At 39.7% G+C, this 13,223-nt stretch overlaps 1 protein-coding gene across 1 annotated transcript; it reads left to right on the forward strand.

The window, feature by feature from the left end:
- The first annotated feature begins 955 nt into the window (after positions 1–955).
- Positions 956–12,458, forward strand: TYSND1 (trypsin like peroxisomal matrix peptidase 1). Its single transcript, XM_063435325.1, has 4 exons — positions 956–2,526; positions 3,965–4,095; positions 11,014–11,199; positions 11,520–12,458. Exons 1-4 carry the CDS (start codon positions 1,292–1,294, stop codon positions 11,735–11,737), a joined length of 1,770 nt encoding a protein of 589 aa, XP_063291395.1. The 5' UTR covers positions 956–1,291; the 3' UTR covers positions 11,738–12,458.
- Positions 12,459–13,223: the final 765 nt, after the last annotated feature.

The following is a 13,223-nucleotide window of genomic DNA, read 5'->3' on the forward strand; positions in this document are numbered from 1 at the left end:
CTCAAAGAGTGCCATAATTGTATATAAACATACAAGGAGAACCCATGTACTAGTGCAGAAATAGGCAACCTTCGGCACCCCAGATGTTGTGGACTACATCCCCCATAATGATCTTACACACATAATGCTGGCAAAGTATCATGGGAGGTGTAGTCCAAAACATCTGCAGTGCCGAAGGTTGCCTATGCCTGTACTAGTGTATAACTTTGTCTATATGTCAAGGTATTTCTTTTGTGGTCATGAAAAAACAATAAAAACAACATAAATACAAAAAAAAAAGTTTGTGAAAACTTTCCCTTTAAATTGACTTAATACAAATGACCTTTACTCTACAAGTAAGTTTTCAATACATTTTTCAATAAATATTCTCAGTTTATTTAAAAAAAAAAGAAAAAATGCCCAGGTGCACATGTACATGTACCAACCATAGTTCCATAGATATTAATTTACTTCTTCAACTAAGGCATCAGGCACATTTCTGCCCTTTTTATCTCAATATTTTGCAGGGCAGCACTTATAGAGCAATATAACACTTTTCATGTGCTCCCCATCAGAACCAGAAAGTGCTGAGGTGAATCAGGCAACTTTGCCTAATCCTCCTCTCCCAGCATATCCTTTCTAAACACCCATTACCAGCCAGCTTGCCCTCCAAACACACAGAGCAGCCCAGGTGCCCTATTGAACCACTTCTCAGGTTCACATCCCAGAATCCCCCGCGAACCTTTACCCTGCTGCCTAAACATTCCATTTAATTAGTGCGTTCTACGTCATTCCCGTGGGCGTATCCCTTACTGAACATCAGTGGGTGAAAAACAGCCAATCACAAGGCGGCTCTCTTGTACTGCAGATATCAACGTGTCACTGAAAACAGCCACTGGTAGAGCCCGACACAAACCTGCAGCTAAGAGGTGAGCCTGTCAACCAATCAGATCGCTCCTTTGCCTGTGAACGCTTCCTGGTCAGGCTAACATGCTCCCAGCAGTGAACTTTGTATTGACACTAAGGCATGTGTACTAATACTCTGTTATTGCATGATCACCACTGGCTTCAAAGGAGTGCAAGTGATACCTGCCAGAGAAACAAGGGGACACACTGCACAGATATGTATTAACTACACCCCATGCTTCATTAATCTGAGCAATTGGTGGCATGGACATAAAGAGCCTGCATTAGCTGGCTAAACCTATGTGTAATATCTTCTAATCTGAATTTAGCTAGTATTTGAAGGAAATTACCCTTTGTATTGATGCATTAGTGCTTGAACAGTTGCATTTGGCATTTCAAAAGAAATATGATTAAATCACAGTTGCTGCCTGCTGAGTTTAATTGTTGTGTAATAACTGCTTTCCAGAAGCACACAGACTTAGAAAAAGAAAATGGGACTTTTCTTAAAGACACAGATTCCTACAATTTTGAGAAAACAAATTCAGCTCTCTACCACAATGCCAAAACTGAATGCGATGGGCAGTGGAGCTGCAGCGGAGTAATCCTCAACAGGCGTTTGGGCTTGGTGCTTTGCCACGCATCTGTATTTTTCCCTTTTTTGAAAAAAAAGGAAGCAGATTTTGTTTGGACTGAGCCAACTCATATTTTAGGCAACGAGTTCCCAGCAGATCTTACAATACAAATAGAATGCCCTGCAGAATCCAGAATGGAAAATCACTTCAAAGACAAAGTTCTAGAACACAAACTGGGACTTGGTCTAATTCCAATGGCAAATCAAGCTAGTTTAAGGGCTGAGCGAAAACAGCATCAGGGTCAGCTCCTCATGCTTGTTCCCTGTCCAGAATTCCAGAAGGCATTTTCCAGGTTGTTTAACAAATCGGAGGGGTGGGCATTTTCAAGCGAAGAGGAGAAAGAAGAGTATGGCGAAATGAAAAAGGATCTTGCTTACCTGCATTGGTTTGCTGTTCTAAAACTGCAAAATCCTCTGACCATTTCATGTCCTAAAATAAGTATCATGGATGCTAAAAAATTGCAAAAAGGAAGTTCAGTGTTTGCTTGTGGTTCCCCTTTTGGCTCTTTTTACCCTGACATTTTTCTAAATACCATTAGTAAAGGGGTACTCAGTAACATAGCAGGAGACCGGAATGTTGTTCTTCTAACCGATGCCCGCTGTTTGCCAGGTTCAGAAGGTGGTGGGATATTTTCTGTTGATGATGGTGTATTACAGTTGGTGGGAATTGTAGTGGCACCACTTTGCTGGAAGACAAATGAATGGGTTGGACTTACATTGGCTTGTGCCATTAGCCATATTCTAGAAAACCTTATGAAAGCTTTTGCAATGTCTGGTATGAATGTAAAGAACCAACTGACTCAATTAATGCCAACGGAAAGTTGTGTAACTGAACTTGAGAGACCACTACAACCAATAGAACAACTATTATCCTCCGTTGTTTTAGTAGACTCTGGCCAAGTTTGGGGATCTGGGGTGTTGTTGAACTCAAACATTGTGTTAACCTGCCGCCATGTGCTAAGGGGTGCATCCAAAGTGTCTGTGAAGATTAGACCTCCTACATCAGAGAAGTATGTTACACATATGTTTGTTTTCTGGTAAAGTTTAAAACTGCTTACTTTCACAAAAAATCTCTAATTAGAACAGTGTATTTCTGGCCCTAGATCTGATCCTGAAGTATGATGATGCGTATCAAAAATATCCTTGAATGGGCCAAGTTAAAAAAAACAAAACTATCAAGCGGGCCAAATATTTCAGGAATTGGCTTCTGGTATATTGTTGAGGAATATGGAACAAAGCAGAGTGGTTGTCCCCAGCACTTCCACTCTACCAGGAGGAATTGCCTCATTTCTCTTTTCGGTATACAGTTCTGGATTGGGTGTGCCCTGTTTCCAACTCCAAGAACCAGGTTCACCTAGAGCAATTAGGGCTAAATGTTAGCAGTTCAATACCTTCAATAATATGCTTCACCAATATGCAATAAAACACCTCACCCTATATTTACCCCAATCTTTTAAAAATATTAAAAATAAGCCATTACCCTTCCCAAATCTTTCAATCAACACTCTATGCAACTGAAGAGCTAATGTTTAACAGACTATCTACTCTTTCACACCTTATAAAAATGTAATGTGCACCCTCGCGGCTGTCTATTAAACTCCCGGGAGGAGCTATTTTTAAATTTATTTGTGTGCCAGCATAAAGGGGAAATGAATGCTTCTCATGGAGAAGCATTGCCAGTGCTTTCTTTCATAATATTTTTAGGTGTGCATCCTCCCTCCTAGTGTTTCTCCATGAGAAGCATTCTACTGGAGGCAATGTGGATACTGTCTCATCGCTGAATTACAGGTAAGTAATGGGTTATTTTAAAGGAAGTTACGATGCCCATAGTGTTCATCTCACTGATTAAGGTACGTCAAACTCCTGGGGGGTTGTCTTACCTTATGGGATTAAACAAACGGTTATATCCCAAAGTGCTCCAGATGGCCCTTGGACCTGGAGGTCAGCTGACACTGTTAACCTACTGCTGGCTTTCCATTTGGAAAAATACATAAGAAATGACTGTTTCTAGTACATAAGCAACTAATACGCAAATAACAATAAATTGAAATAACTCTTGGTGTTTCTGCATTCTCTGCAATTATTAATTTTCGCAGCTTCTGGTAAGTTTTTACCAAACCATTCACGAAAGCTAGGCAATGGCATCATATACAGGAGTATTTTTGGAACAGAGATATTAACACTGCAGGTTCAAGGAGGTAAAAATGTTGGCTTACAGAGCAGTGGTATAAGAAAAAAAAATAAAAAATCACAACTAAACAAGACCAATGACCAAACACCCAACATGAATTACTGTAAGCTCACCTAGACATTTCACCCCTATAATTTTAATGTTCTTGTTACTGATGGATATGTATTCATATTCCAGTCCCTGATTTGTTTTATAGTTATCCTGATTATAGTTAATGACTTTAAACTCAAATGGATTAATTTAGATCTTTCTTTCAGGTATCGGGCAATTACAGGAAAAGTGTTGTTTGCAAGTAGCGAATCATCTCCTTATGACATTGCAGTTGTGAAATTAGAAGAAGTTTTTCATGGAATTCCAAACCCAGTTTTGTCATCTCACTACAATGTCGGTATGTACATACACTAACAGTGTATTTTGAAATGTAGCCACAATTGAAACCTTTAAGCAGTCTCAATTCTAGAAGAAAGACACTGAAAGTATATTTTTCTTTATGTATTTTTAAATTCAACAGACAAATGTACATTTTCCTATTGATACTGTTTTTTTCAGTTTCCCATCATGTCATGTGATGTCATGTGTGTTCACCATTATCAGGAATGCAAGTTCTGTAGGATATGTGCTGATTTAATGATTGATTTTATGCCTATGGAATTGGTATTTCCTCAAGTTCCAGCTCAGCCGGTCGAACACTTTTTCTGCATCCAGAGAAAGCATAAGACCTTTTTTTCTCCTCCCCGCCTTTCGAGTGCATAATATCCAGTACTCTCCTAGTAGTATCCGTCCCCTGCCTACCTTTTACAAAGCTGGGCTGGTCAGGGTGTAAGCGTCTGAAGGGCCTCTTCCACCCTGTTGGCTATATTTTTTTGCAAATTGTTTAGCATCTGAGTTACCGTATATACTCGAGTATAAGCCGACCCGAATAGCCGAGGACCCTAATTTTTCCCAAAAAAACTGGGAAAACGTATTGACTCGAGTATAAGACTAGGGTGGGAAATGCAGCAGCTACTGGTAAATTTCTAAATAAAATTAGATCCTAAAAAAAATATATTAATTGAATATTTATTTACAGTGTGTGTATAATGAATGCAGTGTGTGCGTATGAGTGCAGCGTGTGTGTGTGTATGAGTGCAGCGTGTGTATGAGTGCAGCGTGTGTATGAATGCAGTGTGTGTGAGTGCAGTGTGTGTGTGTGAGTGCAGTGTGTGTATGAATGCAGTGTATGAATGCAGTGTGTGCAGGGCCGGTGCAAGGATATTTGCCCCCCCATATGTCCTGACCTCCCCTCCTCCTCCCTCAGTGGTCCTTACCTCCCCACCCCCGTGTTCCTTCACCCCCCTCCCCCAGTGGTCCTGACTCACCCCTCCCCTAGTGGTCCTTACCCTCCCCTCCCCTAGTGGTCCTTACTTCCCCCTCCCCTCCCCTAGTGGTCCTTATCCCCCCCTCCCTCCCATAGTGGTCCTTATCCCCCCCTCCCTCCCATAGTGGTCCTTATCCCCCCCCTCCCTCCCATAGTGGTCCTTATCCCCCTCCCTCCCATAGTGGTCCTTATCCCCCCCCTCCCTCCCTCCCATAGTGGTCCTTATCCCCCCCTCCCTCCCATAGTGTTCCTTTTCTCCCCCCCTCCCTCCCATAGCGGTCCTTATACCCCCCCTCCCTCCCATAGTGGTCCTTATCCCACCCCCTCCCTCCCATAGTGGTCCTTATCCCACCCCCTCCCTCCAATAGTGGTCCTTATCCCCCCCCCCCTCCCATAGCGGTCCTTATACCCCCCCTCCCTCCCATAGTGGTCCTTATCCCACCCCCTCCCTCCAATAGTGGTCCTTATCCCCCCCCTCCCTCCCATAGCGGTCCTTATACCTCCCCTCCCTCCCATAGTGGTCCTTATCCCACCCCTCCCTCCCATAGTGGTCCTTATACCCCCCCCCCCCTCCCACAGTGGTCCTTATACCCCCTTTTTTTTATTATTTTTTTTATTATTATTATTATTATTTTTTATTATTATTTCTTATTTTATTTATATTTTTATTTATTTTTCGTCCCCCCTCCCTGCTTGATACATGGCAGGGAGGGGGGCTCTCCTTCCCTGGTGGTCCAGTGGCAGTTCAGTGGGGGGGAGAGGGGGGCTGGCAGAGCTGTAACTTACCTGTTCTGCAGCTCCTGTCAGCTCTCTCCTCCTCTGCGCCGTCCGTGCAGCTCCTTCTATCAGCTCACACTGTAAGTCTCGCGAGAGCCGCGGCTCTCGCAAGATTTACACTGGGAGCTGACCGAGGTGCTGAACGGACGGCGCGGAGGAGGAGAGAGCTGACAGGAGCTGCAGAACAGGTAAGTTACAGCTCTGCCAGCCCCCCTCTCCCCCAGTCTGTATTATGGCAATGCAAATTGCCATAATACAGACCTTGACTCGAGTATAAGCCGAGTTGGGGTTTTTCAGCCAAAAAAATGGGCTGAAAAACTCGGCTTATACTCGAGTATATACGGTAAGTAAAGATATGGGCTTAAAGTTTTCACAATGGGTCCGGGGTTTCCATTTTAATTTATTTTAGAGGTTACACTCTGTGTGTTGGTGACAGAACAAAATTTACTCTGTTGAGATCAATGAGATATCTTTGGAGTGCAGATACATTACATATACTACATCCCCATAGTCTATGACTGGCATTAACATTTGTACCACAATGCATTGTCTTGTTGGAAAATCATGCTTTATTTCTCTCCATTCTTTCTTTCTTTCTTTTTTTTTTTCTCTTTTTTTTTTTAGTTGTTAAGCATATGATAGTTATTTAGCTCATAGATTGTACCTGGATGTTGAAATGGTCCCATGAAACTGCAAGCACTGTTTCTAAATTAGTACGGTACTGCATTATCTTTTAGGAGCCATCATGCTCAAGCTCAAGCTAAGTGTTTATTTTAATTTTGACCTGAATTTGGAAATGATTCATAAAGGAGAATAATGTTTTGAAAGCAAACAGTAGTAAATGTGCTGTCCTTTGTCAAATACATCACACAAACGGCTGCAATTTGTATTGATAAAATCCTTATTCACCTGGTTACATAGTAACTAATTAACGTGGAACGACACGTTGCACAAAACAGTCTTTAAAAAAAAAAACAAAGAAAACAATGCACATACGCTTTATATCACCAAGTACATGAGATAAGCAGCAGACATCTGTATTAATAAAAGCCATATTTACATAGTTACCAATTAACATGCAGCAACACTTTGCACAATCCGAGCGATTCTGTGTAATCACCTTTGAATTGATATATGAAAGCACAGTGATTGAGAGGATATTGCACCATTCAACACTAAAATACAGCCAACTGCAGACGTAGGACATCAACTTACTATTTTTACATTAGGGTGGTATTAAAGGACCACTAAAGGATTTATCGTTAATTGTCCGGCTGCAGATAACACTAAGCAATGTGTAGATCTAATCTGGGATGCTACACATAGATGCTACTCTGTGGCATTGGTATCCTTAGACACCAAGAAGGCATTCAGCTGGGGAAGCTTGGATGCGCTAGTGGAAACTGATGGGCACATGAGGCTTCTAATGCTCCTCAATGAGGATCATTGGATTGGACCACACTTGAGGAGGCTATGCCTCCTCCATGAGGTCTTGGGAGGAGGAGATATAAGCAGCATACGGTGCTTGGCACTTTAAAAAGGTAAGTAAAAACTTATATTTTAATAGTTTTAATCGCACACATGGGGGGGTCCTATAAAACTAGGGACAGAAACACTAAAGTGCTTGGAATACAGGTTTGTATTCCTAAAGTTGTTGTGTTCCTTTAGCTTAATAAAACAGTTTTACTGTATCGATTTTTAAGCATCCATATCATGATTTTGTCACTTTGCGCACTATGATCGAATTTGATTTCCAAAACACATAGTAAATATTATAAAAAAATTATTCACTTATTAAACGTTAAATGGACACTACTAGCATTGAAACAACTGAACCAGACCATGCCCCTGTAGTTTCCCTGCTGAATTCTCTACCATTTAGGAGATGAATTACATTTTGTTCTGCCCATCCGTCCCTTGCCACTCCTCCCTTGGCTATGACTCACACAGCCCGTTTTAGAAAAATGGTTTAATTACTAATCAAATGCTAAATTTCTTTTATCTACTTCTCTGTAAACTTCAGTCTCCTGAATGCTCTACAAGGCAATTAACAGAGCAGGAGATAAGAAATTCTAGATTAAACAGAATGTGCAATAAAGGAACCTAGAATATCTAGGTCAAAAACAAGCGGAGGTGTGGCAAGGGATGCAAAAACATAAACAAATGTGGTTTAACTACTAAATGACAGAGAATTGAGCAGTGAGACTATACGCTAAAGTTGTTTTTGTACCTACAGTATCACTTTAATGGAGTGGTTGTAGTGTATATACCATGCTCCTGCATTCTCACTGCTCAATTCTCTGTTCTTTATTCTCCTCAAAGTTGAGAATAATTTCTCTATATGGCCTTAACTCCTTAAGGACCAAACTTCTGGAATAAAAGGGAATCCTGACATGTCACACATGTCATGTGTCCTTAAGGGGTTAAACGAACTTGGTGCAGCAGAAAATGGTTTGTTATTTGAAGAAACCTTTGTCAAGAATTAAAAACCTTTTATGTCTTTTGGATATGGCACAAAGCTCAAGGAAGTGGGTGTTTACACCCCAATTTTTTATGTGGTGATGGGAAAGAGTCCGTCCATGGTTTTACGGGGTTTCTCAGAACCGAGGTTCATTCTCCAAACATGCCACTTACTCTGAATTAAAACCAGCACCATTCTGCCCATCTCATGGGAGGCCATGGGTTTCTCAAGGCAATCGTCATGACTTTTCCTGGAAGAGACCCTACAGTAAGTATCTTAACTCACCTTTATTCCCATCCAGAAATGAGGGGAAATTTAGCCCTCTTTGCTCATATGTGGCCATTGATAACCTCCGATGTATAGGTATTACATATCGCTTAGAACCGATTTACTTTCCTGTTTAGTTTCTCTCTTCGAAAGTTGTAGAGCTTATCGGATGGTTAATCTTTATAGGTCGGCTATTTCAACCAGTCAATCAGTCCTGGATGGTGGTCATATTGGTTGTCATCCCTTTTGTTTTCCAAATTCTTAAAAAAAAGTTTTAGTTTTGCTAGGCCACTTGCTCATCGATATTCATCGTTGGGATGTCAATGTAGTCCTACATGATAGTAATGTCAGGATTTTAGTAACCGCATGGAGGCAAGTATTATTTCCACATATTTTGTTAACTCTTTCATATGTTGTTTTTCTCTCATTGTTTTTATTTCTTTGTTGCTGAAGGAATAAAGGAAATACAATCACATAATACTTTTCTTCATGTCATTCATAAAATTGGGACTTTAAATCATGTAAATAGTAAAATCTGGTAATTTTCAATTACATCTGACAACACAGGTGTTATCTTTAGAAATTTTTCATGTCCTCAAGTTTAATAAAACTCATGAGGTTCCTGCAGGCTATCAACAGAGCTGGATAAATTCTAAATTAAACAGACAATAAATGAAGTTTAGATCTCTCTTTACAGGGAATATGTAGAGCGACAGTGTAGTTCACATGCAGGGTAACATTAACAAAGTGATTTAATTCCTAAATAGCAGAGCAGTGAGACTACACTAGCATGACCTATACACCAATACCACTCCATTGAGCTAAACTTGTTTTGGTGCTTATAGTGTCTATTTAAAGCTGTTTGTTGGGATCTTAATGAGAGAATAACTTTTATAAAATTTTCACTATGTGTTTTGGAAATCATTTGATTTTTAAGGTTCCATATCACAATTTTACTGCTTTGTTTTAATGTTTAATTCTCTGGCCAGTAGATTTTCCAGGACAATACAGAGTGAATGAAGAGCCACGCGTTGCAGAGCAAGACCTGTGCAACATAATATTTGCACCCAGGCAGCAGAGCTCTCTTTCACAAAAGCCCAGAAGTGTCCCTATGGGCTTCAGTCTAATAACTTTGACTTGCTTCACAGCACATACAAATTCAGAATAAGGTGTATATTATTACTCGTAGACTCACCCTTTCTCTTATCTAAATATAAACCAATGCAAACATTGATTTTATTTTAGGGTTGACAGATCCTTTAAAACCGCTTATAATAATGTATATAATTAGAAGCAAAGAGTTTTACAAAAGAAAAATGCATTGAGGTTTAATCTCCTATTCAATTCTATATTTTATGGAGTATATATTTTATTGTATTGTAAGGGAGTCTGTTGTAGCAACAAATGATAATGTAAGACAATTGTTATTTTTATTGTACCTTTTTGTATTCATTATAATATGTGTATTTTGTTAACACAATGTGTAAAGTAACACAAGATTTTTACAATAGTCCAGTTTTTAAAAGTGCTTATACTGCCACCTAGTGATGTAATGAAAATACAAAGTCAAAATATCTGTGTATGAATATATTATTTATGAAGAGATAAGAAGTATACTTAGTATTGTTAGTGCTATTAAGTATACTTAGTATAATACTTTTAGTATAGTACTTACAGTATCAATGTAGATTGGGCATCCACTTATTTTTATGGATCACAAAGTCCCTTAAACAAAGAAGGAAGAATCCATTATGTTACCAGTTTATAGTTGAAGATCAAGTGCACACAATTTGGCCCATATTGAGATTATATTGCCTTTTAATTTTTTATATCGTTCTACATACATGGGATTTGAGTTCCCTATCTCAGAGGTAAAATTGTCTGCTTGCAATATTACCATCGTAGGTCGATAATCTATATATCTGAAGAAAAAGGATTCAGTTGACTATTTAAAACGGCACTGTCACACCAATGTTACCTTTCTCCTATTTTTTCCTCTTCTCTTCCTCTCTCAGAATCTGTTCTTCTTTTCCTTATTTCTGATTTAGTTTTCTTTAAAACATAAGACAACTTTGTCTTATGTATTTTTCCTACGGTTGACTTTCTTTGACCAAAGGAGGAGCTTAAGTGGGCTCCATTTCCTGAGAAAGTACATGCCCTTCTCTTTGACACATAAAATGGAGCTGATGTAAGCTCCTCCTTTGGTCAAAGAAAGTCAAGCGTAGGAAACATACATAAGACAAAGTAGTCCCTTCTTTGTCTTATGTTTTAAAGAAAATTAAATCAGAAATGAAGAAAAGAAGAACAGATTCAGAGAGAGGAAGAGAAGAGGAAACAATAGGAGAAAGGTAAGTTTAGCGTGACAGTGCTGCTTTGAAGAAGATGGTTTATGTTTAGTTAAAGTTTTTACATGGTTTACCCTCTCTCTCTTCTTTACACACCAGGTGAGGACGTGTGTGTTGTTGGATATGGGGCTTTTGGGGAGAACTGTGGTCCTTCAGTGACTTCTGGGATCCTGTCGGCAGTAATTTGCACAGAAGAGTCCCCAGTCATGCTTCAGACAACCTGTGCTGTTCATGGAGGCTCTAGCGGAGGTCCGTTGTTCGCAACACAGTCTGGGGAACTTCTTGGTAACTAAACTTCCAGTTTACATGCGTGCTTTACAATACACATGAAATTTAACTATCATCACTCAGATGTGTCCAACTGCTCCACTCCAACTGCTTTTTGACTATATATCAAATACTCTTCTCCCATAATTCTCGACCACTCACTTTTTTTTTCTGCGTCCTTTTTATTGTAGTTAATCTGCAGAGCTTGCAGTCCTGTGTATAAATTGGTCTCCCTCTTCACATGCCCTATTCTATAAAGAGATATAATTCTAGCCAATGCATGCTTTCGATTAATTACCCCATAGTAATAGTCTAATTTTGTTTTTGTTTTATTTAAGGCATTGTTGCAAGTAACACAAGAGATAACAGCACAGGAGCTACATATCCCCACCTCAATTTCAGCATTCCGCTCACAGTTCTCCAGGCTGCTTTACACCGATATATAGAGCATGGCGATGTGCAAGGCTTTCAGATGCTTAACAGGGTCAGGCACAGTGTGAGAGATGTGTGGCGTCTACAGAGGAAACCAGAAAAAGCTTTTCCTAGCAAACTTTAAGCAACGAATAAGTAAGCTGTTACGTGTGACATTGAAATATTCAATGACTCCCAAACCTCTTTAAACTGGACACCACTGATGATTCATACATTGTGTATGTCAGGTATGCCAGATTATGATGACTTTTTAGCTTGTCCTAGGTGAAAGATGAACTAGCAAAGATGAACTGAAATTGTGTAAACCTGATCTAAGACGACTCCATTTTGTTTAATACATAAGGTAAACTAAAGAGGCATAACAAGGCACATTCTGTTCTGATGTCACTGAATAAAAGTGACATCATATAAGTGTGTGTGTGTGTGTATATAGGAAGGCTTGGCCTGAAGTTGTGGTAGGGGCTATGTGCCTTTAAAAGGGGACTCCCCCCTTCCCTACATTCCCGTGATTGGTTCCAGACGTACTGCTGGCCCACCCTCCACTCCCTCTATTCAACGTTATCTAAGGTAGGTCCACTTTATTTTAAGGCCTACCACATACGTCGGTATTGGCACACCTCAACCGACTTTGCTTATTAAAGGTAGATGACTTTATCTCTATCTCTATTTCATTTCATTACTGAAATGGCCCCGAACACAAATAAATATATACGATACCAGTAGAGAGCACTCAGGAGTCTGTCAAGGTAAATTTCATCTGTTGCTTTATTGAGCAATTACAAATTCAGACAACGTTCCAGTCGACGTTTCAGTCTGTAAAAGACTTTTTTCAAGACAATTGTGTATGTGAGATGGATACCTTATATACAAAAAATGCAGTGATCCTATTTGAAGGTGAACAGGTGAAAGGTAACAATGGATCAGAGTGATGTCATTAATGACGTAAACATGTTTGAATTACATAATAAATTGAAGTTAACCCTATGTGTAACCGGTATGTGAAACATACTCTCGTGTAGATAAGTCAGAAAGTAATAAAAGATAAATAACTATAAAAATAAAGTATATACAAATGTTTCAACCCTGACCAAGGGAACATAGATACATAGTACATATCGTCATTAGCTAAATATTAACTCAGTTGTATAGCAGAATATTGTCAGTGCAATTTTTAAGCATTATACGATATGGACTACTTCCATCATGGAGTTACGGCAAATAACTGTACTATATTAATGCATTCTGTAAAACATAGCTCAATCATATATTATCTTCTAGGTAAAAAAACAATATAATGAGTTCTTCTCATTTAAACCAGATGGTGATAATGTTTCCAACGTGCAGGACCACACATGTTGTGTATAGAATTATATGCCCCTGTGGTCTCACTTACATGGGCAAGACATCTAATGACCTAAGGGAACGCATGCGGGGTCACAGGTCAACTATACGTTCAGCACTACTGAGCGGCACTGCGAGAACTCCAGTCGCCCGGCATTTCCTTGAGATGGGACATAGCCTGTCCTCACTTCACTTTATGGGAATAGATCACATACCCATCTCACCCAGAGGAGGAGGTCATGATAACCTGTTACTCAGACGTGAGGCTT

This window comes from Pelobates fuscus, chromosome 10 (genome assembly GCF_036172605.1).
Source record: "Pelobates fuscus isolate aPelFus1 chromosome 10, aPelFus1.pri, whole genome shotgun sequence".
Taxonomy (NCBI): domain Eukaryota; kingdom Metazoa; phylum Chordata; class Amphibia; order Anura; family Pelobatidae; genus Pelobates; species Pelobates fuscus.

Excerpts from the sequence above, each read along its gene's own strand:
- TYSND1 (XM_063435325.1), top strand. The coding sequence starts at position 1,292 with ATGATTAAATCACAGTTGCTGCCTGCTGAGTTTAATTGTTGTGTAATA. Across the intron at positions 2,527-3,964 it reads AGACCTCCTACATCAGAGAA|GTATCGGGCAATTACAGGAA; the intron begins GTATGTTACACA and ends TCTTTCTTTCAG. Across the intron at positions 11,200-11,519 it reads ACAGTCTGGGGAACTTCTTG|GCATTGTTGCAAGTAACACA; the intron begins GTAACTAAACTT and ends GTTTTATTTAAG.